The 23,026-nt window shown below is 38.4% G+C and overlaps 1 protein-coding gene and 1 non-coding gene across 2 annotated transcripts in view; both read right to left on the reverse strand.

Moving 5' to 3' along the window:
- Positions 1 to 2,142: 2,142 nt before the first annotated feature.
- Positions 2,143 to 2,215, reverse strand: Trnas-aga (transfer RNA serine (anticodon AGA)). Its single transcript has one exon. It is a non-coding gene; the product is annotated as a tRNA-Ser (tRNA).
- Positions 2,216 to 11,552: 9,337 nt separating this feature from the next.
- The window catches only part of LOC139949792 (two pore potassium channel protein sup-9-like), a 37,294-nt gene continuing 25,820 nt past the window's right edge, over positions 11,553 to 23,026 (reverse strand). The window contains exon 2 of the mRNA XM_071948334.1: positions 11,553 to 22,818. Coding sequence (XP_071804435.1) covers positions 22,028 to 22,818 — 791 coding nt within the window. The 3' untranslated portion in view covers positions 11,553 to 22,027. The remainder of the gene's footprint in view (positions 22,819 to 23,026) is intronic.

Here is a 23,026-nt window from a genome sequence, read left to right on the forward strand (position 1 = left end):
GGTAACCGTTCGCTTGTTTTATTCCTTTATAAATGTAAATGTGTACAACAAAACTAGCATGTGAAAATTTCATTTTAAAAGTTTTTTCCAGTTTTAGAAATTCCCTAGCCAATATGTGCACGCAGGGAGAACAATCCCTATGAAGGAAAACACAATCTGAGAAACTTCACTGACAGTAACGCTTCTCAAATGTATATTTAAGGCCGTCTGTGCGCCACCTAAATGTAGCCCGAGCCTTAAAGGAACACGTTGCCTTGGATCGAACGAGTTGGTCTATTAAAAGCGTTTGAAACCGTTTGTTATGAAATGCATATGGTTAGAAAGATGTTTTAAAAGTAGAATATAATGATCCACACAAGTATCACTCGAAATGCACATTTTTCCTTTTACGTCGCGAACTATCACGGTCGGCCATTTATGGGAGTCAAAATTTTGACTCCCATAAATGGCCGAACAATGTCCTTGGGAATTCAAAGTCATTGATATCCTATACTAGACTGTTGTGGCACTGACCTGTACGCCACCGCCAACTCATAAACTTTGCCGGTCCCTCGCTGTCATAATGTTGCAGTTACCCGATAGCTTTTATTTTTCACTGACAGTTTTTCTTTAAAGTACAATGCCTTAGGGAGATTCAAAGTCAAATGCATTGATTTCCTAGAACAGACTTTTCCACATAATGGCAATGACCCGCACGCCATAGCATTAACTCTTAAACTTGGCCGGTAACCCTCAGGTAGCCCGCTGTAATAATGTTGCAGTTGCGAGAACTGTTATTTATTTCACTGACAGTTTTTCTCCAAAGAACAATGCCCCGGGGATTCGAAGTCAAAGTCATTGATTTCCCAGACTAGACTTTACCACATAATGGCAATGACCCGCACGCCATAGCATTAACTCTTAAACTTGGCCGTTAACCCTCAGCTAGCACGCTGTAATAATGTTGCAGTTACCCGAGACCTTGTTGCCAAGGCACGTACCTTCCTCAGCAACACAACAGCTGGGGCATGTCCGCACTCTCCACTTTACTGAAGTCGAAGATGTAGTCATGAAGTTCATATAAAAAAGGTCTTCTCCATCTAACCATTCAGAGCACATTTCCACGTAGTACGTCCCTTAGGGGGAGGGGAGGGGAGGGCAATGGCATCTAAGAGATGGCATGACCCTTTCAATCAATATAGAGGCAAGTGAGGCAAAGCCCAGGAAATTATTACACTTCAGTACAGTCGTGTTAATTTAACTCATGCGAGAATTATGTTACCACGACTGCGAGGAAGTTTTTTTGTGTGAATTTGGTTTGTACCAGTGGTACGGTTGGCTTGTGCGCAAAGCGCTCGCCTCTCACCAAGGGGACCCCGATTCGATTCCCGGTCGGGGCCATATGTGAGTTGAGTTGTGCGTTGGTTCCCTGCTGTGCCACGAGGGTTTTCTCCCTCAAAAAAATAAATAAAATAAAATAAGAAATAATAATAAAAAGAATCATGCTTGTTGAAGGGGGGGGTTGTTTTAGAGAAGGGCCGGAAATTACAGTTTGAAAACGGGCATAGTGCTTCCTAGAAAAAGGCCAGAAAATACAGTTTGAAAACGGCTTAGTGCTTGCTGTAAAGGACAACGCCCAAATGTTATCTACTTCATTCTAGTGTTCCATGTTGGAGACGTTGTTGACTAATTGTAGTAGACTTCCCAAGTCCTTTGACTTGGTGTGAGTTCAGTCTGGTTTTAAACGTTGACATGCAGTCTGCTATATCATCCGACCATTGTTTTGCTCAAAATACTGGGTCATGCTTTTCGATATCAGAAAGACAATTATTAGTCTATGAATTTATCTTCTTTTTGAATATTATTTAAAGAGTATTCAGTGTTTTTTCTACAATAGCAATACCAATCGCACTTTTTTGTAAACACAATTTCCACAACGTTGGGACCTGAACCCCTCTTAGAAATGTGGAAAAGTCCAGTCTAGGATATCAATGACTTTGCATAATCTTCTTTTAATTATAATACACCCATAGTTTTAATAGATGTTAAATTTGCATCGGGGATAAAGAATATTAATTTTTGGTTTTTACCCATATACACCGATGTGTGTAGCACTGTGTACTCAGTACTTTCCCGAGTCCTGTGAAAAAAATCACAGGCATTTTACTCGGGTGGGATTCGAACCCACGACCTTTGCAATTCTAGAGCAGTGTCATACCAACTAGACAACCGAGTAAAATGCCTGTGATTTTTTTCACAGGACTCTGGAAAGTACTGAGTATACAATGCTACACACATCGGTGTATATGGGTAAAAACCAAAAATTAATATTCTTTATCCCCGATGCAAATTTAACATCTATTACACCCATAGTTGTTAAAAAAAAATATGAATACAAAGTTTGTATACATTTATTTCCACATCTCTTGTACCTGGATACCTAGTATACATGTGGAAGAGTGCAGTCTGGATACCAAGGACCATGAGTCCACAGGGCATCGCACTTTGGAAAAAAACTGAAATAACGTGCCTTGATTTAGGTTTACCAGTGCTCGCTTAAGGGGACACTAAACTACCCGCGTTTCCCTTATATAGCTGTGTTCATCAACAATTCTACTTGCCGTCAGCATTTTGATAACAAAATACCGTCGCCCCATCCCGTTGAGAGCATTGCGTTTGCACTGCACTGCAACCTGTCGGAAACACTTAGGAACAGAAAAAAAAACTATGTTCGACTCCAAACTGCGGTCATGCACAATCTAAAGCACCTTGGATTGAACAAACAACTCGTGGCATTTTGCTCGGTGGCGGGAACGGGCCTAGCAACGGGCATCATGCTTATCTTCGATAATTTGCCCGGGCATCGAGTTAGTCTCGCTCTCGTGGTTGGAAATACTTTAAAAGCATTAGTATTTTAACGACAGCTTAACATCAATTGTGTTGCATATTTAATGCAGAGTTTCGTAATTGCTCATGCACAGGTAATTGACAGTTGAAAAAACTTGGAAATGAGCACTTATATAAGAGCTTTTGATAATGTAAAACATTGCGAGAAAAGACTCTCTCTGAAGTAGTGTAGTTTTAGAGAAGAGGTAATTTTCAACAAGACATTTTGAATGTGAGAAATGCTTCAGGCATACCCTTTTCTCAGGCATCTGAAATCACACAATTCAAGATACAACAAGGGTATTTTTGTTCTTCTATTTTTTGTCGCGCAACGTTGTTGACCAATTGAGCAGGTGCATATGTTGAGATACACCAAGTGAGGATATTGGTTTTCGACAGCTACAAAAAGTACACCATGCCTTTGATCTACGATTGTAACTGGTCTCCTCGTAAATATTTGCTTAGCTTAACAATTTGATTATCATTATATTATTAGTCCGTGACATTGGCTCTATGCAGATGCTGATAAATTGACATAGCTAACTTAGTTTAAAGGGAATATACCGTCGTATGTTGATTTTGTGAACGTAATACTGGGTGTTGATGCTACATATTGCTTCTTCTTATAAGTTTAAATATATTCACAATGTAATGTAGTTCCGCTTTTTATTTTGCCGCAAAGTTATTTTATTTAGCATAAAACCTATTATACATTTTGACCTGGGCAATATTTGGGGTACATTTATGTCAAAACTATTGTTAGACGCGCGTTAGGGGTGGGTTTAGGCCCGGCCTACAAAAACAGACAGGCGGATTGGCTCTCTTGGCCAGGCCTTCAGCTAATGATATGCGATTGGGTCTATATTCATTGTTGTTTTGTTTTTGTTTGTTGATTTTCCCATCAAGGGAACTCAACAATCTCCAACAGCATATAATCACCAAGCCGGCAACAGCCAATCTCTCTCATACATTGGTTTATGAATATGAATATCACAAATAATGAACTTGTGATTCCGATAGCTACAGACGACAATAATTTATTCTGGTCATATTAATTTTGGTTGTTACCCATACACCGATGTGTGTTAGCACTGTTTACTCAGTACTTTCCCAAGTCCTATGAAAAAATATCACAGGCATGTTACTCGGGCGGGACCCGAACCCGCGATCCTTGCAATTCTAGAGCAGTGTCTTACCAACTAGACTACCGAGGCTGCCCGGCAGCCAGAGGCAGTCCGAATCCCATGTTTTGGTATGCAGCGGGCACCGCAAAGACATAATGGATGTTAAATTTGCATCGGGCATAACGAATATTAATTTACTATTCTAGTCATAAGTGAAATCAGCGGTTAGCTAGGTAGGATTCGAGCCCACAACCTTTTCATTGCAAGTTCGGCAGTCTGTTTAACCAATGTCTGCTTTAATTAAGATGCCGTACTTAGATATCTTTCACACACGAAAAACGCCTTTAATTTACAGAACATTTTACATAATGGTTCTTACCGACATGCTTAAGAAATGCAAATGGTGAAAATTTCATACAAACTGAAGTTGTGCCATCTCTTGAACAGAAACACAGCATCCTGATACATCCTGTCTTAAATAAACACAATGTCAGTTAATGATTATCTTGTCGTTCGTGCACGGATTGACACAACCTTCTTGCAATACTTGTTTTAATATTTGAGGTGTATCAGGTTACAAGGTATCGGCAACATCGACCGCTCGCTTCCAATATCCCATCTATATTTTATTGGCCTGGACGTAACCTTTCCTATGAATATACACCCACTCTCTTTTTTTTTGCCTCAATAAAGAAGTGGGTGTTTGTTGAAATACTGTTTGTTTAAAGGAACACGTTGCCTTGGATCGGTCGAGTTCGTCTTTGGAAAGAGTTTGAATTTGTTATGAATTGCATATGGTTAGATAGATATTTAAAAGTAGAATATACTGATCAACACACACATGCCTCGTACGGTTTTTCTTGTTTCTAAGAAACACGATCGGCCATTTTAATGAGTCAAAATTTTGACTCCATTAAATGGCCAACCGTGTTAGTTCGCGACGTAAAAGAGAAACCGTGCAATTTCGAGCGAAAGTTTTTTCCCTGATGGGAAAATAGATCGCGCCGAGGATCACCCTAGGAGTCGAAGTTTTAACCGCAGCACTCGAAGCAGTCAATATTTGGATACTATTTCGCCAAAGAAAACAATAACAGTTGGTCTTGCACACAAATCTAATCGATGACCTCTCGTTTCCTATTCTTGGCTCGGTTTGAAACACTATACAATATCCATACCTACCACCCTCAGCATGGTTGGGTTGCTTTAGGGCAACAATGTCCGGTCCGCCAGAATTGTGTGTCAATTTGTTTCGTCTTCTTTCTTTATTCTCAATGTCGTTTCCTGTCCGCCTTCACCTTTTTATCCCACCACTTTATTGCCAAATCCTATGTAGACTGGCCCCTGTCTTTATACGCAAGGGTTTTACATACCCGATGACATCATTTGACGCAATGATTTCATTGGATAAACGTCACTTGAAGTGACGTAAGATTTGCAAATATCTGTTTTGATTGGTCCGAGGTGTCGTTTGTCAGCTGTAAGTTGATGTCGTTTGCATTTTGCTGGCATAATGTTCGCTCATATTGTTCATGTACATGCAATTGTATCAGCATGCGTGTAATGTTGTGGTATATTGTTATGTTCATGTAAGTAGGATTTGACTACGAATACCCACATGACATTAATGCGAGGTCAATGGTACATCCGCACGGAACCGTACGGTCGCTCAAGGCATAGTTCTGGTGTAATAATCAATGAGCCTCGAAGTTTGATGTCAGATGTTCATTAAGAATAAATGCGATGGATATGCAAAACATAAAGTTGTGTTCATTGTTTTATTAATCATTTAATTGACAAATGTAAAAACTATAAAGCAATATTCTAGCAAAATTTTACATTTTTGTTTGGGTCTTCACGCGCAACCGGCCAACTATAAAGGCCTATCCATTCATAAATGAGCAACATTATGGAATAATTTTCATAGGAAATAGACATTTAATTAACTTCCATACAAATTTGGCTTTCTCTTTACTATATTTTGGAGTCGTCAAACCTACCAGGTTTAATACGGCAATATCCGGGCAAGAAATCAATCCCATCATTAATTTTTACTGCAGGGTCAAGTTAAAAGAGTGCAAAGCACTGTTGCATCGACTAGCATCGTGCAGTCACAGTGGTGTAAGCGTTCGATCTCGCCGCGTCATTTTCTTTATTTCCCCAGAAGGCCTTTTGGTAGCACCACTTTAAGGCAGTGGACACTTTTGGCATAGAACCTTTCTTGGTGATGAGTAATGGGGAGACGTTGATTGTATAAAACATAGTGAGAAACGGCTCCCTCTGAAGTGCCATAGTTTTCGAGAAGAAAGTAATTTTCTACGAATTTGATTTCGAGACCTCAGATTTAGAACTTGAGGTCATGAAATCAACCATCTAAACACACACAACTTCGTGTGGCAAGGGTTATTTTTCTTTTATTTTTATCTCGCAACTTCGTTGACCGATTGTGCTCAAATTTTCACGGGTTTGTTATTGTATGCATATGTTGAGGTACATCAACTGTGAATGCTAGTCTTTGACAATTACCAATAGTGTCCACTACCTTTAAAGGAAAAAAAAAACCCAGAACGTCAGCCTCAGTACTATTTTGTTTGTCATCGGAGTTTTCTTTTGTAGACAAATTTGAAAAACCCATAAAAGGGAAACAGCATACAGAAAAATGCCCAATTGCAACCTGAGTGTTGTTGGCTTCCAACTCAATGTATTTTGGACAATAGGCCCTGAAATAAATGGCCCTATTTGCCGAGAGGTGTAGTGACATTTGCAAGATTGATGCTCGGATGTTTGGAATATGACACTGCGGTTTAGGGTGTTTTTTTCTTTTTGAGGGAGAATAGCTCGTGCCCGATTTCATTTAGGCCTAGATGCTATAACAGAAAATGTTGGCCAACAATTTTCAGCTTAGCAGACATGAGAAGGATACCAGTAACACAATGTACACGTGACATGGTATTTTGGCTGGTAACCCTGTTCTGGTAAGAATCATTTTGTTTTGCTTAGATGTACTTTGTGTGCTTAAAGAACAGGGGCCTGGCAGTATAGAAAATATTGCTTAACAATGTTCAGCTTGGCTGATATAGTGAGAAGGATGCAGTAATATATTGTACATGACCTGGTATTTGGGCTGATAACTGGTAAGCATCATTTTGTTGTGCTTGTTAACTACTTTTTGTCCTAAAAAAATAGGGGCCTGGAGGTACAGTCTGTGAAAGTCATGTGCGAACATTGGAATCCATGAAATTATGGGGCTCGTAACCAGTGTTGAGACGTACATGATAATACAAATGCGTGTGAGTCAAATGATCGTCAAATTTCCAAATCATGTTTCGTGATGTCAAGTGACCTCTCCCGGTCGCTTGTTTATTGATCAATATTTGTACGCCGTCAGTTTCACTGCTTCCCGCTCCGAAGTTCCGATCGCAATTTTTGTTTTGTTTTACTATTCCCCGCGATACAAATGAATTCTTATTCGGCGTGTGTCCTGCAATTTATTAAATTAAGACGCACCACGAGTTACCAGATGGACGAGCCCTAAATGGAAAGTGTCATTTATCACTCGCTTTTAAGAAGAGAAATACTATCACATGATGTGATAATGTACAGCTGTGGATGTCCAATCAATACAAGTGTGTTCAAGCAGACGACATCAAAAGGTCGAACGCACCGACCAACCTTGGTAATTTTTTGGCGCCCAGTTAAAAAAAAATGTACGCCGGTTCGGCCTTCGTATGTATTGATTCTCAATTTGCTAGACATCCATATTTGTTACATGCTTGTGGTAGTTCGGTTTCCAGGCTGTTGAACTCGGTAAAAAAAAAAATGATACGGTGATGTAACGAACGTTCTGGTCTGGTATCCTGTGTCAATTTGCAAACAGTCGACTGGCACCCTGTGTTCATTTCAGGATTTATGTTGAAAACTTAACGAAAACCAACCGTCTGGTCTGGCACCCTCTGCTGTTTTGCAAACAGCAGTCTGGTCTGACACCCTGTGTCAATTTTATAATTTTCCGTTGGCGGATTTATGGTTGAACATTTTTATGAGAAACAACAGTTTGGTCTGGTACCCTGTGTTATTGATGTAGATGGAGAATTGTAATTTTATTTTGAGTCGAAACATGTTCGAGTTGCCGTTGTTTTTACAACAACCAGTCAATACATTATCTAGCCCACTCCGGAAAACAAGTAGGCCTACACGGTAACGAACAATATGTAAAATACATTTTTCCTCAGTTTTCAAGCATCAGTTTTTTTGACTAGCGAGATAAAAACTAATTACTCATTTATCGAAAACTACACTGCAACAGCATGGGGTGTTAAATGTACACAATGGGTGTTGTCAAATAATATACAGTATATATACAAATTGTACCTCGATATGTGTTAAAATAACACTAATTTCTGCAAAACAAATTACCATTGTGTTATTTTAACACGCGTGTTGATTTGGTGTCAAGAAATTCGTTGACCATTTGCAAATCTGTGATCAGATTTAATTTAAGTTTTTAAAATATTTTTGTTTTTATGCATTGCATGTGAAACACCCTGTCTCTGTATTTGCTGAATTGTATACGGTTTTTAGTCATTGGGAATTTTTCTTGCTACTTATTTCCATCGCTGCAAAGGCCCTGACATGAATTGAATATACAATCTTACCAATGTTATGCACACCTTGAGTCCAGCTATTTAATCATGTTATACAATAGCAGTACGGTATGGTGTTGTTGTAGCATTATGTAAATACAAAACAAGCCTTGGTTCAAAATTAAGAAACTCTGACGCTAATCAATAGTGAGCAAATGAATACGACAGATGCTGACCGCGTATAGTAAGTCATTATAATGTCGAGTTGTCCATGCTATGTGACTAACCCACGTAGTTTATAATCAGCAATTATGAGCCCCAATCCTACATTGGTGAACACGGAGCATGTTTTATTAATAGCATGTCCGACCTTGGTCGGTGTGGTGTAGTTTAATTGATTTCGCGTGAAACCGATCGAGAATCAGCGAGGTTGTATTTATAATTATGACTAAAAAAAAGCTATTTTTTTTATAGAATGAAGGAATATATTTCCTCCCATGTGGCTCTTAAAGGTAGTGTATACTTGTGGTACTTTGTCAAATTTTGGCAAAATTTCATAGAGCTGCTTAAGCACAGGAAGTATGTAAGCACAACAAAATTACGCTTACCAGAATAAGGTTACCAGCCAACTACCATGATGTCACAGGTTGATTTGTGACTGGTATCCTGCTCACTTCTGATAAGCAGACAATTATTTAGCAATATGTTCCTCTGAAGCGACTCTATGAAAGTCGGCCCATTATTTAGGTTTACCATCACTTGGTGTATGTATAGGATAATGCCCGAGGTGCGCGCCATTCGTACCCACGAATGGCGCGTTCACCGAGGGCATTATGCGACTTAACCCACACCTGTGACGTCATGCTATTGTTAAAATCGCTCCATTATTTCGCACGAATGGCGCGATATTGTTTAATTTTTAAGTCAATTGTTTGTATGTATTACGTAAGCTTGTTCACTCGGGCATTATCTTATACATAATGCATACCATAACAAAGCTGTGAAAATGTGGGCTCAATTGGTCATTGGAGGAATTAATTACAAAAACATCACTTAAAAAATTATATAGTAATGTATGCCTTCATGCGAGGAAGTCTTCTCTCACAATGTTTTTAATATCAAAGTATCTTTGCCAAATATTTTTTTCATGCTTCTAGCTTTCTCAGATTCAAATGTTTTGTTGAACAGTTACCACTTTTTCTAAGACTGCACTTTTTCAAAGGGTGCCCCAACATCCACCCCACACCAATCTGTGAAAACTCAAGTGTTAACTTGATTTTATTTGTATTGTTATCTGACAAGACTGACAGGGTGTTAAATGCCAACTGTCCATAGTTAGATGGATAGTTAACACCATGCCAGTGTTGTCTATTCCAGAATATTCTAATCATTACCCAAGTTTTTGGGATACTTAACACCAGGAAAGTGTTGTCTATACCAGAATGATTTATTACCACAGTTGTTAGTTTACCCACACCTCACCCTGCAGCGGGAGTTGTAGAAGTTTGGTGCAAAGTCTAACATAAATTTATATTTTTGTCTTAATTTGTCTCTGCAGTTCGCAGAAAGCACGATCACTCATGGTGAACTAATGACATTCAACCATATTGAGCTTCCAAGGTAAGTTTTTTATGAACATTTTATAACGTATTGCTGGTACCTGAATCAGTTTCACTTATAGTAGAGTTGCCAACTGTCCCGCGTCTGCACAAAATAATCCAATATTTTCGTGTTCTGATGATCTCCCTAAATTATGGAAAGTTCGTCCTTATGTTGATTGCAATTTTTTATCTGACTGTTAAGATTTTTTGTCCCAAATCTCCTAAATCGTGAGATATCTACGAGATACCAGCGCATTTTTCGATAATTTTTTTTACATGCGGCAATAAAAATGATATTGTAACCTTCAAGTACTGCGCAATACCCTTTGTTTTTGAACACTACAGTTAAATAGTTGCAACGCAATTACAGACTGATAGTCCTTGAGGAAATGACAAAAAGGTTTTTCTCGCTGAAATTCATTTTAAATGTGTTCAATCAATAAGGAAAAATGAGTTCACATGATCGACAGTAAACAAATGATTTTAAATGTGAAAAACAATCATTCATGTGGAGTCACTCCGCATGATTTGACATGGTTTGCTGAATGTCAACTCTTCACTAAAAAACTTCACTAATTCTTCAGCGCAGCTCTCAAAGAAGCAGCTCTCTGAGAATCAATACATTTGTGGTAATACCTCACGAATGTAAGTCTTCAAAAATCAACATCATGTATCGAGCGTCGGTAAAATATACAGAGGGAGCGGGGACTTATTTACCAAGCACACAGCGACGTCAATGTTTACTTGAGCATCTTGGCAGATACAAAACTCTATCATTAAAGGGATACATTTGGCATGCTCGAGCAGCGACCATCTGTCGACCACTTGTCAATGTTCAAAGATGAACTCTTCATGCAATTCATCCTGGGTACCAAACAAAGTCGCCCAATGGTCGACCATAACCGGACTTGCTTTGCGCCTGTGATTTGGGCGCATTGGGCTATAAAAGGCGCCTCAAGGCGTTCCTTATGAAACGAAATGGTTAAAAAAATTAAATAAAAATATATAATATAATGGTCCACATAAATATGCCTCATTATTGCGGGGTTTTCCTTCAACTTCGTGTGACACGGTCCACCATTTTGTGGAGTTGCTATGGGAATTTGATTGGTAACTTGCTTCAAAATACCCAAAGGTGTTTGTTTGGCTCCAGCAATTCAAAGAAACATGCCAACAAGTTTATATTGAAACTTGCCATGAAATAGTCATCGGGTTATCTTATCACAAATGAATTGTTAATATACCTATAAAAGTGAATGACGTTTTGCATTACTCATTGGGCTCGACATTGAGCACGCCTTTTCCCTTCCAATTTAAAACAACAAATATAAATTTTAAATGAAACAGTTTGAAAATCATCATAATTATGATAAAAAGCTCAATATTTTATTCGTCCCGTTTCGCCATTGTCATAGCTCCCTATACATAAATTCATACATTGTAGAAATCATTTTATCATCAATTAAAACAAGTTAACCCTTTACGGTAATAGGAAAACACCATCTTCTATTTATTTACCATTTTAACCACAAACTCCAATTATGTCATTGTATATGAAAAAAGAAATACTATCATAACTAGCCTTTCTGAAAGCTTTATACAAAATGGTAATAGTTTGTTATAATCAATAGAGAATAAGCAAACAAAAGAACATTGTTATAGCAAAAAGAGAAAGATTTTATTTTAAAAAAACAGAGAGGAAAGTTTAACTTTCCACTTTGATATTGAACGAATTCTAGAAGGTTAATCTAAACTGGAAACATTTACTCTAGCAAGCCCTAGTGGTTGTACTACTTTATTGGTTCGTTTCGTACAAACAAAAACACCTCGTCTAAACTGAAATGCATTCCCTTAATTCTCGCTGTTAAAAACTATTCTTGCGACTTCAGCTTGTCACATACAAACCGAAACAGAATTCCAAAATATTATCTTTGGGTGTTGAATTACACCAATGAAATTGAGGAGAATTTAGGGTTGTTTAAACACCCTTTGGTGTAGATTTGTATTCTTTGGTGTCTACATGTTTATAATGGACAATACCAATGGTGTCACCTCAGTTGTTGCAGTCTAACGGTAATACTGAGACATGGGAAATTGTTTTTGCAAATAAATTAGTGGTGTAAATTTTGATTGTCTGCTCGGATCTGTGTATGACAATTGAGAATCAAGTTAAACACTACGGGTTTGCAGTGCCTGATATAATTGAGGCATATGCAGTCGTAGTCTTTCGGCCATAGGCAAAATACTGTATTGCGCAACACCTTACACAGATAAATGGCCGGGGGTCCTGGAAAACTGGTCATTCATTCATGTCCCATAAAATTCATTCGTGACATTTTTACAAACGAAGAGCAACTGTACTTCCTTTTTACAGTTAATAACTGATTGGACGTATTTAATTGGCTTATAACGCACCGGTTAAATTTCAATTTCCCCTTTTGCACTTTCAAAGTGAAATTCGTACATGATATTAAATTAGTAATTACTTTAACGGCAAGTTGCAAACGACAGCAACAAATGCAATGCCATTAATCATTAGATTGAGTAGTTTGGGTAAAGTTTGCAGGTTTCTGTTTAAGGTTAAAAATTGTAACTACTTTCAAGAATAAAGAAGTTAAATGGTACAGCGGGAAAACGAACAATCAGCCCAACCTTCGGATAGTGATACATATGAGTGAGTTTACATTTTGAGCAAATTTGTGTGTCAAATTTACCCAATTTTATGTCAAACGTACCCAATTTGTGTCACATTGACCATAATAATTGTCAAATTAAAGCACATTTTAGTCAAAAACGCATTTTGGTCGCCAGTTCCGGGGGGGGGGGGGCACCGACCACAGGCCCCTGGAACCCAGAATCAATTCCATCCGGGAGTTTTCAAAACTTCAACCCCATCTTGCCAAACTGTCCAGGCATTTTAAATCAATTTAACAACACAGATGCAACAAATGTCTTGCATGTCAAAGATACAAAAACTCTAGACGGCAACAGATGGCTTTCTTTTTGGTAACACATTTTGCAAATATGGTTTGATATTTAATTATTAATACAATACTGGCACAGAAATTGATCCAGGATGAATACGGTAACTTCCTGTAATGCACACTAACTATGAAGGTATCGAATGACAGTGGTACTCGGCAAACATTCAATTCAAAATGCAGGCTTGATACTTCACGGAGGCAAAGGAGGTGATTGCATCCATGCCCCCTAGTTATTGCCTTGGTGCCCGTACAATGCTCCAGTATTGATTTATAATTTCCACATAGGGTGACCCTTACCAAGGGGGAAAACGCCTTGGTGCCCTTGCCATTTCAAAAACGAAGCATAAGGCCCGAAAAGGCCAATAAATAGATTGTACAATTGTATTTGTGCACAGCCACAAGCATTGGTACACTTGTCGCTACAAGGACACCAATTGAAGAAGAGTATTGAGTAACTCTTTGCAGATCATGTTCTGGAAAAACTCAGTGACTTGTTATTCATCATTGACCAGCGATTGTTCATTTATAATAATCACAATGAGGTAAATGCCACTTAATTGGCTTTCAAACTGTTGTTCATAAAACAGTGTGTAGGTGTATTCGAGGCTGTGCACAATTCTTAAGTCAATTTCTTTTGCTATTAATAAATAATGAAATAAAACAATAAACAAGTACAAAAATGTTTGCCTAAAATGGGTAACTGTTCAAATGATATTAGTTGTATTATTTGCTGCCCTCCTGTGCTTTGAACACCAACCTATGTTTAACTCATCCAAGATTCCCAACTGCTCCGCAAACCAACTCGTAGATCAAATGCGCTACGAATCTAATTGTTCTATACATTTGCTTTTATTACAACGTACACCACGTCATAATAAATTGGCTACCCGAACCGGTTTACTCCATGAAACGAAGTGTCCTTTCTATTGGAAGGGGAAAAAGCCCGAATCACTACTCTGTTCTAAACTCTATATAACATTATCACGAAACCAAAAATCTCGAAGAAATGTCAATGTTGTCCATATCAAACTTTGAAAAAGGATCTTGGATAAAAGAAGTTAATGGAAATATTAATTTGAAAATAGTTAAAAGAGAGTCAGGCCTAACAGTTAAAACTGTATGTTGTTTAGTATACCTGGATGACCGTATAAATAATTTACAGAAAGTACTCATTATTTTTTTACACTGATACTTTTATGACACACTGATGGCTTTCAGGCTGAACCTTCGTCCCGAAACGATATATTAATTATGTATTTACAAATAAATTTTAGAGTGCTTTACAAATTTGCTACAACTGTTTTCCCGCATAGGATCTCTATAGACGCCACGCACGTGTCTAAAATGACTAGTGTGGCTGGCTATGTTGTTGTTTACTGCAACTTTGAGGGTATGCATACGATTGGTAATGACTCTGGAAATTAAAGGCAATACAATGGTAAGAAGTACAGCAGTATGATGCATTTTGAGAACATTTTCACTTCTCGAAGTACTGCGGTTATGGGAAAAGATATCACTTTTTATTACCAAAAATGTAAATCTGAAATACGTTACAGCAGTAATGTATCTCAATTTGTGTATTCCAATTGCATATTATTCTTCCTGCGTGGACATAACCGCTCTGGATTTCCGTGTATATATTACAACGCTACCACCTTCTGTATAATGAAATTTCCACAGGTTAATTCCATGGTGTTTATTTACAAATAAGATTGAAACAAACAGTAGGTTCCATTACCAAACGTATATAATCCCTTTAACTGTTCAACCAGTAGAGTCATGTTCTCCCGAATCCCTTGTATCTTCAAGGTTCTCTGTCACCAAACTGACCAAACCTTTATATATCGTGATACCGAAGAAACCACAATAAATTGTAATAAGAAGTGCAACTGAAACAGCCGTCTGGTCAGCAATAAAATCCTATTTGCTGTTTTGCAGATAAAATGCCGCAGGGAGTAAATACAAACTGTATTATTGGTATCCAGTTACGGACCGAATGATTTTGTTTCTCTCCCCAGTATTAATGCAGATAAATTCTTTTTACTAAAAGCTCATGTAAAAGTCGTTGACACCCGTAATGTTTTGTTGTCGTTTCTTATTTTTCTTACAAATGTTTCTAATTGCTAAAACAACTCAAACACAACTGAGTTGGGAAAAAGGTGAATGGTTGAAACCTACATGATTCTTTCTGATACTGTAGCATCGAAAGACAAGAGTCCCATTAAATTCTATCATCAATTGCTTTATAAAAAAATGGTACAACATTGGTTTTGTTAAAGAAAACCCGATAACAATTAAATCTGACGTACCTACACTACCTCGTTGGTTTCAACTTTCCAATCGTGTGTTCCTATAATCTCGACATCATTAGTTCTGGGGTTGATTTCACAATGAAAGTCTTAACTTATGACTAGTCCTAGGACTTTTCAGGAGTTATTAGAACCGTAAGGTTAGTCCTAATACCCTCATATTTTTTATCTCAATGTATACATGGCCTGACCTGGTGTGTTTGGATTATATTTTTAAATCCTTGTGCGTTGTTTGTTGTGCAATGTTTTGTATTTTTTGTATATTTTTGGGCGCTTTTTGAACAATTACGAGCAATTCAAATTTTCGAGAATAATACAGTTTCTTACGAGAACTTTAAACTCGTTGTACAATCTACTCCTGGTTCCCTTTCTTCCGAAAAACGGTACCACACAAAGTTCCCTTTCGACCTCGGTATCAATGCATTCAATTGAATGGGAGACCAGCCAGGATGGACACTCAATAACGGTCTAGTTCCCAGTGTATAGTTGAGCAATAAGATAACTACACCGATAAGTCATGGCACTGAGCGCATTTGGCCGCGTCCTTCTACACAACCGATTTGTCTTTTATTACATGATTATAATTACAAACGAGTTAAGGCAGACTGATTAGTACAAGGTCCAATGCTGTTAATATAAACCCGCTTGATAAGATGCAGGCTTTAATCATAAGCTGCGCTTGTCAGATTTTGTTTTCATTTATTCAGTGATTCCATTGGGAGCAAGTACATGCAGCATCTGAAATATACAAAGAAGAAACGCCAAATAAATCAATAGGTAACTTGAGACGAGCGTTTGACTGATGACCAAGATTCGCAAAAGAATGGTCCATAGTTTTTAATATAAACCCCCTTTCTGAAGAAACAGGGTTCAATCTTAGCTGTACCTGTCAAACCTTTTTGTTCATGTGTTCGGTGATTTTATTGTGATTTTAATTGTAAATGAGTTATACGAAGAAGAAACGCCAAATAAATCTATAGATAAATTGAAACGAGCTATTGACTGATGACCAACTTTCTCTAAAGAAATGGACTCCAAATTGCGCACTCCGAAAATGGTTTTATGTAGTAATTCTAGAAGCTTGGACTAGATTAGTTATATCAAACAGTGTATTACTTGTTAAAGTGTGACTGCTGCACATTTCAATATCTTTCCACAAAGCTGTAAAATGCGTAGTCTTGTTTTTATATTATTTTTTTGTTTGAAGATGCCAGGTGTTAGATGAACCAACTGAACTCGTTTGGTGTTGTTTAGTTCGTTTTGATTTGCCTCACATTTCAGAGTCCTTCCTATACTATATGTATTATTGGTAAAATTGTTTAACATTTTGTTTTTAATGTATACATGTTGGATGAACCAACTCAGCCCAGTGTTGTTTATCTTGTTTTGTATTGTTGTAACGGGCACATTTTTCAAAAGCCGCTGCTTTTAAGATGATGCTGACATGTGCAAATGTGGAAAAAGTGTTCTATTGAATTGTATTAAAAACTCCTCATTTGCTCCTCAACTTGAGGCGCGAATAACTCCACGTACACTACACATGGGTTTAACATGTAGTATGTATTGTCCTCATATTAGTACATACGTCAGTGCAACAACTCCGGAAGGAACATGCATCATGTAATCTACTTGAATGAGACCGACCTTACATTCTCGGGGCGGTATCAAGAGGCAACCAATGTGAGCTTTGACAGGGAAGAATGAGCCAGGAGACCCTCATCATACGCGAGGTCAAAGCATATTAAACCTGAGTATGCAGACTGCTGCGCAGGGGTGAGTCAATTAACCTTTTTTTTTTTTTTTTTTTTTTTTTTTTTGCCGCCATCTTGACTGACGTCCCAAGTGTGCCACGTGTAACCAGTTAGGGAGAATAGTCTGGTTCCAATTTGTTGCAATACCAAGTTTATAGTTACCATCGCCAATGTGTGTAAATGGTCCCCAGTAAAAATAGCTTTCAGATATTTTTCTATTGCTTTATTTTAAACATTATTGAGGCCATGTGCTTGTTTAAGGGAAAGTAAACTCACCCTTCAAAACCTTACAACCGTCTGCTCTCTTTGAAACTAGACAAACTTTATGCACTTTTTTAACGGATACTATTTTACCGTTCAAACCTTAAAGTTATTTCAACCGTCAAATCTAGACAACCGCCTGCTCTCGTTGAAAGCTAGACAAAGTGTGTGAAATGTTATGCACATTTGTAACAAACATTTGTTTTACCCTTCAAAACAAGACAACCGTCTGCTCTCTTCAAAGCTAGACAAAGTGTTATGCAGATGTGTAAATAATACCATTTGTAATTCATCAAGTGAATAATGCTGAACGGGAAAAATTAACCCGTTCTGTTTGAATACACAAGGCACGTCATGCATGCCAGTAATTTTATACAGGTATAAGCAATATCTGCATTGATGCAATCGTTAGACCTCGACCTGCCCTCATTTTGTGTATCAAGGCAAGATGAAACCGTCGAAATGAATGTAATATTTCACGCACAGGTGTTCTTGTTCACGGCTCACCGAGCTCAGTATGAAAGCTGTTTGAACGTGAGGAGTTATTTAAGTAAACTTATATCCACTCTGTCACATTTCCAAATGTAGACTTGTCTTACTACGAGCGTTGAAACGATCAATTACAAAGCATCGTTGCTGTGAACTAACATAGGTAACTAAAAGTCACGTTTTACTCGGTTCATGGAGAGTGTATTATTATTCTCTTTACATGACACTTTTAAATGACATGTAGTTTGCGTAGGTTCACATACACCATTAGTAGGTTTAGTATCTCTTTCCTTTAAGACAACAAAATTAACAATTTCTTCTCAAGGAAAAATAATATTTCCGACGGAAACATTCTCTACGTTAAAAATCGTTGTACCCGTCTGATGCAAGCTCTAGATTAACACTAGTTCTTTGTTTTCGCAATATTACCCACAAATAGTACCACGATACTATGATATACAGCTACGGGTAATCGTGGGCGTATCCCATCAGAACGGGGATATCCCATATCAGTTCCGGTTTGATAATGTCCCATGGAGCTTGACTTTAGGAAAAAGCAGGTTCTATAAATACCGACAGATTCTTTTTATATCGATGAACGCATGGAGTGCCACGCTCCATTTGCTTAACGTGCAGGAGGAGTGGTTGAGTTTGGGGACTGGACTCGAGTTATACCTTGTTTTGCTGAATCCCTGTAGCTCAATGCCCGCACTTTAATATTGACGCATCTGAGCCATTCAATGGTCGAGTTGTCCCCTGGGGATGAGCTCCCCGGTCCACCTCCCGATGGGGACTAACAGACAACGGGCGCAACAGCTCTCCACACTAGGTGCTAGAAGCAATGCTGCCGTACAGTCTGGCTGCCTGTATCTCCATTCCACTTTTAACATATGGAGACCTCGCATGACCTAGTATATTGATTCCTTTTTGAACACTCGTACTTTTTTTTTCTTTTGGCTTCAATCATTTAAAGCAGTTTCAACTCCCCCTTCTTAGTTATGTCTTTGACATTTTACAAAAGTGTTTTAAGATCTAATTAATTTGTCATGTGGAAGAATTGCATCTGGCCATCCAGCACTCAATAATGAATTTGAAAGGTTCACTGACAAAACTGGGGCGTTAGATCGCTACCGTGGGTGTTGTCACATATTGATATAAAACAAGAATCAATGTTTCCACCATTGGGTGTTAAAATAACACTAATTTCTGCACAGTCTCATAAAAGCAATTACATTGGTATGTATTTAACACCAGCTTTCGATTCTCTCTTCGGTATCTTTAAGTGACATCGCACATTTTGTCAATTTTAACACGCCCGTTTTTGCAGGGTTTGTTGACATGTTTATGGTATTTTGTGACTGCCCGAAGAACATGCAGAGAATGCATTTAATGTTTCGGAGTTCTCGAAAATAAGTAAATTTACATTGATACAGGATTAATTCATAGAACAAATAATTATTTCCAATCGTTTGACCAGTTTCTAAGAAAGAGATGAACTGTTTCAGTAGTGAATGTTCAATTTACGGAAAACGTACAATTGGTTCGACTTGAAAAAAGGTAAGACAAAGAATATCCGCATCAGGCATTTGACTCTCTGTCACAACTAATTCCCGTCAGACCTCTGTTTTAAAGTATTGTTCGGTTTCTTTTTGTATCAAACTCATGTGCTCATTTTTTATTGGGGAAGATGAGAAACTGATTTAACCAACGCATTGTAGTTTTAACTTTAGTGATCAGTTTGACAAAGGATAGGATATAGTAACTTTAAACTCGTACAGTACAGCAGTATACGTTATTGCTAGTTTTATTTAATCTAGTTTTATTTTTAGTTGTACATGTTTTTTGTGAATACAAAAAAATACAATTCAAACACAAGCACTATCTGAAATGGGAGACTCACTTGACCTACTTCGATTGTGTAAGTTATGGCCGTGGGAAATCTAAACTCATTCGAGTTTAGAACTCAATATACTCAAATCGACAAGTAGTTGGAGTCTTTTCGATTGCTCTTTTTATCATTCTATATAACCGGTCGAGAAATTCAGAACAAAAACATGGATGTGGCCCCATGTGATGCTAAAACAGGTCGATTATTCCGGCCCGCGAGTTATCATTCAGTAAGGAAATTGACAATTACTTTGCGTTCAGCCCTCCTTCCTCCCTAAAGAAGCGACGACTATCAAACTGAACATAGCTCCAAGGAGACTTCTGCAACCACCAACTACACGCTCATTATTGTAATCGCGGGTTACCAATGTTGTACCAGTTTTTTTTTTAACTATTACTTACACGTGTCAAATCATTTCACCCCCTGTTAAAAATACTTTTATAATCTCAACCAAGTATTAAAGAGGTACATAACTTCAACAAATAATTACTACATACACTACTTTTTTTTTACCTCGGTTGTTTTGCTAGCCTCCACATCATCAGATGTTACGTAACAATCCATATTAACTAATTATCTAACCGTTGTAGAATGGTAACTTTTTTCAAATAAAAATTTGTACAGAATCAACAGTTGGTATCATAAGATCAATGAACAATAGGAAATCTATAACTATTGAAAAAAGCAAACTGGCTGTTTAACATTACAAAGGCATAGCTGCGATTGCCACAAGTTGTTCATAGTACATTGTTCACACTGTAAGGCAGCCTTTAAACCAAAATCTAGATAGGTCCAAAAGACGTACCTTTATTGTTTCATTTTGGCTTTTTGACATAACAAGGCATAGTAGCACTTATAACACCATGAAAGCAAATTGACAGAAGAACCTTGCCATGTCTACCGTGATGTCCAGTGTATGAAGCCCTTGTATTTACATGTTTACTGGCTTAGTGGCTACGAGTTGTGTGAAATAAAGAACTCTCTCAAAACTATTATAGGATAAGTTACGGGAAAGTTTGTCCACAAAGGAAAAGTCATTGGGGATAAGTTGCGGATGGATTTTGGTTTTTGCCCGATACGAAGCTCATTTTATCCGCAAACTTGTTGACAGACTCGAAACTGAGCAGTCAGCTTTTTGGCCAACTGATATTAAATGTCTCATAGCCCTTGTTAATGTTATGGAACATGAATTTCGCTCAATGACATTTAAGTCTTAGTACTCGGTACTAGTCTTAGCACTTTAGTCTTAGCACTTAGTCTTAGCACTTTAGTGTTAGTACTCAGTACCAGTCGTAGCACGTTAGTCTTGGTACTGGGATGTGAATGAAAGCATAGCCTCGACCACTAAGAGGTTATCAATAGATGGGAATATTTTAGTCTGTGTGGTCATCTTGTCAAATAAATTGCCTGACTTTCCCCGCAAACGTATCCGCAATGTATTGGATTTTCCCCCGGATATCTTGTTGGTTGGTAAATCAACTGCGGAGAAGTCTATCCGCAAGTCCTCCTGTATTACTGTTTTTAGAAGGTGGCTTATATTATATCCCGTAACTGAAGCTGGTCAGGCGTTGATACCATTTGAGCATGAGCTTTAATTTGAAACAACCTACAGCACATCTTTATGTAATCGTGATATACACCTAATTTGAAAAAAGCAGTAGAGTTTAACCAATATGAAATATCTCGTTTGGTCCTTTTGTATCACTCCTGTACCTTATGTCTTTCATTTACCCGCCAACTAGACCGCGCTGAGGGAAAACATAAGTCTGGCGCATTCGGTATGGTTCCCAGACTCATTGCAGCACACGTTATTCTACAGTAAATTTGTGGCGTCAGACTATAAACAGATGGAGTTTTGCGCATAGATTACTTCAGGCACCATCCTTTGACAGGCTGATGGATCCTTGAACTGCATCCCGTTTGGGGTTATCCCTTTGAGGGTCAGAGGATCGTATTTTCTTATGGCGAAATTAGAACTCAATCACCACTCTCCAAAATTTCTACACGTTAGACTTAGAGATATTTGCGCAGAGTTTACTTCAGACACCATACATTGATAGGCCGATGGATCCTTGAACGGCATCCCTTTTGGGGTCAGAGGGTCGCAAGGATATCTTTGGAGAGATTAATAATTCCAACCAGATTCAAAAATCCCACCTTAATAATTTGTACACGTTATATGGACTTCCTTTTCGTGGCCCTTTCACTCGCCATAAAATTTTCAAAGGTGTCATCGTCCGAGTTGGTGGCGTGGTATAGAGTTGTCTCCATCCGCTGGAGGTGTATTGCATTAGCCCCGATCCCAAACGGATCTTGGTGAGTTCTGTGTGGATGTTTGCAGTCGTTACAACATAGCCGCGGGTCCGTTTTGGTACCGAGTAGGGCACCCCCGGCGTGCAAATGGTGATAGGGTAGGTGGCCGTCGATGTGGTTGAGGTCCAGGCCACTGCTGCGTGACGTCATCTCCTGCTGCTGAGCCTCGCGCCTCTCGTCCTCAGTGTTGAGGGTTAGTAGACGCAACACAAGGAGGTTCATAACTGAGGCAACCACCACTAAGGCCGTTAAGATATATATAATCGCAAAGGCTGCATACTCGGGTTGTTCCTGTAGCATATTATTCTGCTGCAAGGCTACAAAATCCCCGAACCCAACTGTTGTTAACGTTATAGACACGTAGTAGAAAGAATCGAGCAGTGTCCACTCTTCAAATTTGACGAACGCAAGAGAGCCTCCTAACGTAATCAACATCGTGCACAGACCTCCAAGCATCACAAGCTCCGTGTGCGATACCTCGGCCTTCTTGAAGCGTACACAACGCTTGAAGTTTTTCACGCAGAATCCCATGAATATATTCAGACGCTCGCCGACACTCTGAAACATGACGAGGTTCAATGGGATCCCGACTAAGGCATAAATAATACAGAAGACTTTTCCTCCATCCGTGAGAGGGTAGGAGTGACCGTATCCTGCGGGGAGAATAAAAAACAGACAAAGTGTCGTATAAGTAAAAAGCACGAAAGTTGAAACATATGATTCGTTTAAGGCATTGGACACGTTTGGTAAATGTCGAACCAGTATTCTACAATTTTTGCAACCGATCCCTTCTTAGAAAAATGGAACAGTCCAGTCTATGATATCAATGATTTTTTTCTCCCAGGGCAATGCACTTTGGAG

This window comes from Asterias amurensis, chromosome 17 (assembly GCF_032118995.1).
Source record: "Asterias amurensis chromosome 17, ASM3211899v1".
NCBI lineage: Eukaryota > Metazoa > Echinodermata > Asteroidea > Forcipulatida > Asteriidae > Asterias > Asterias amurensis.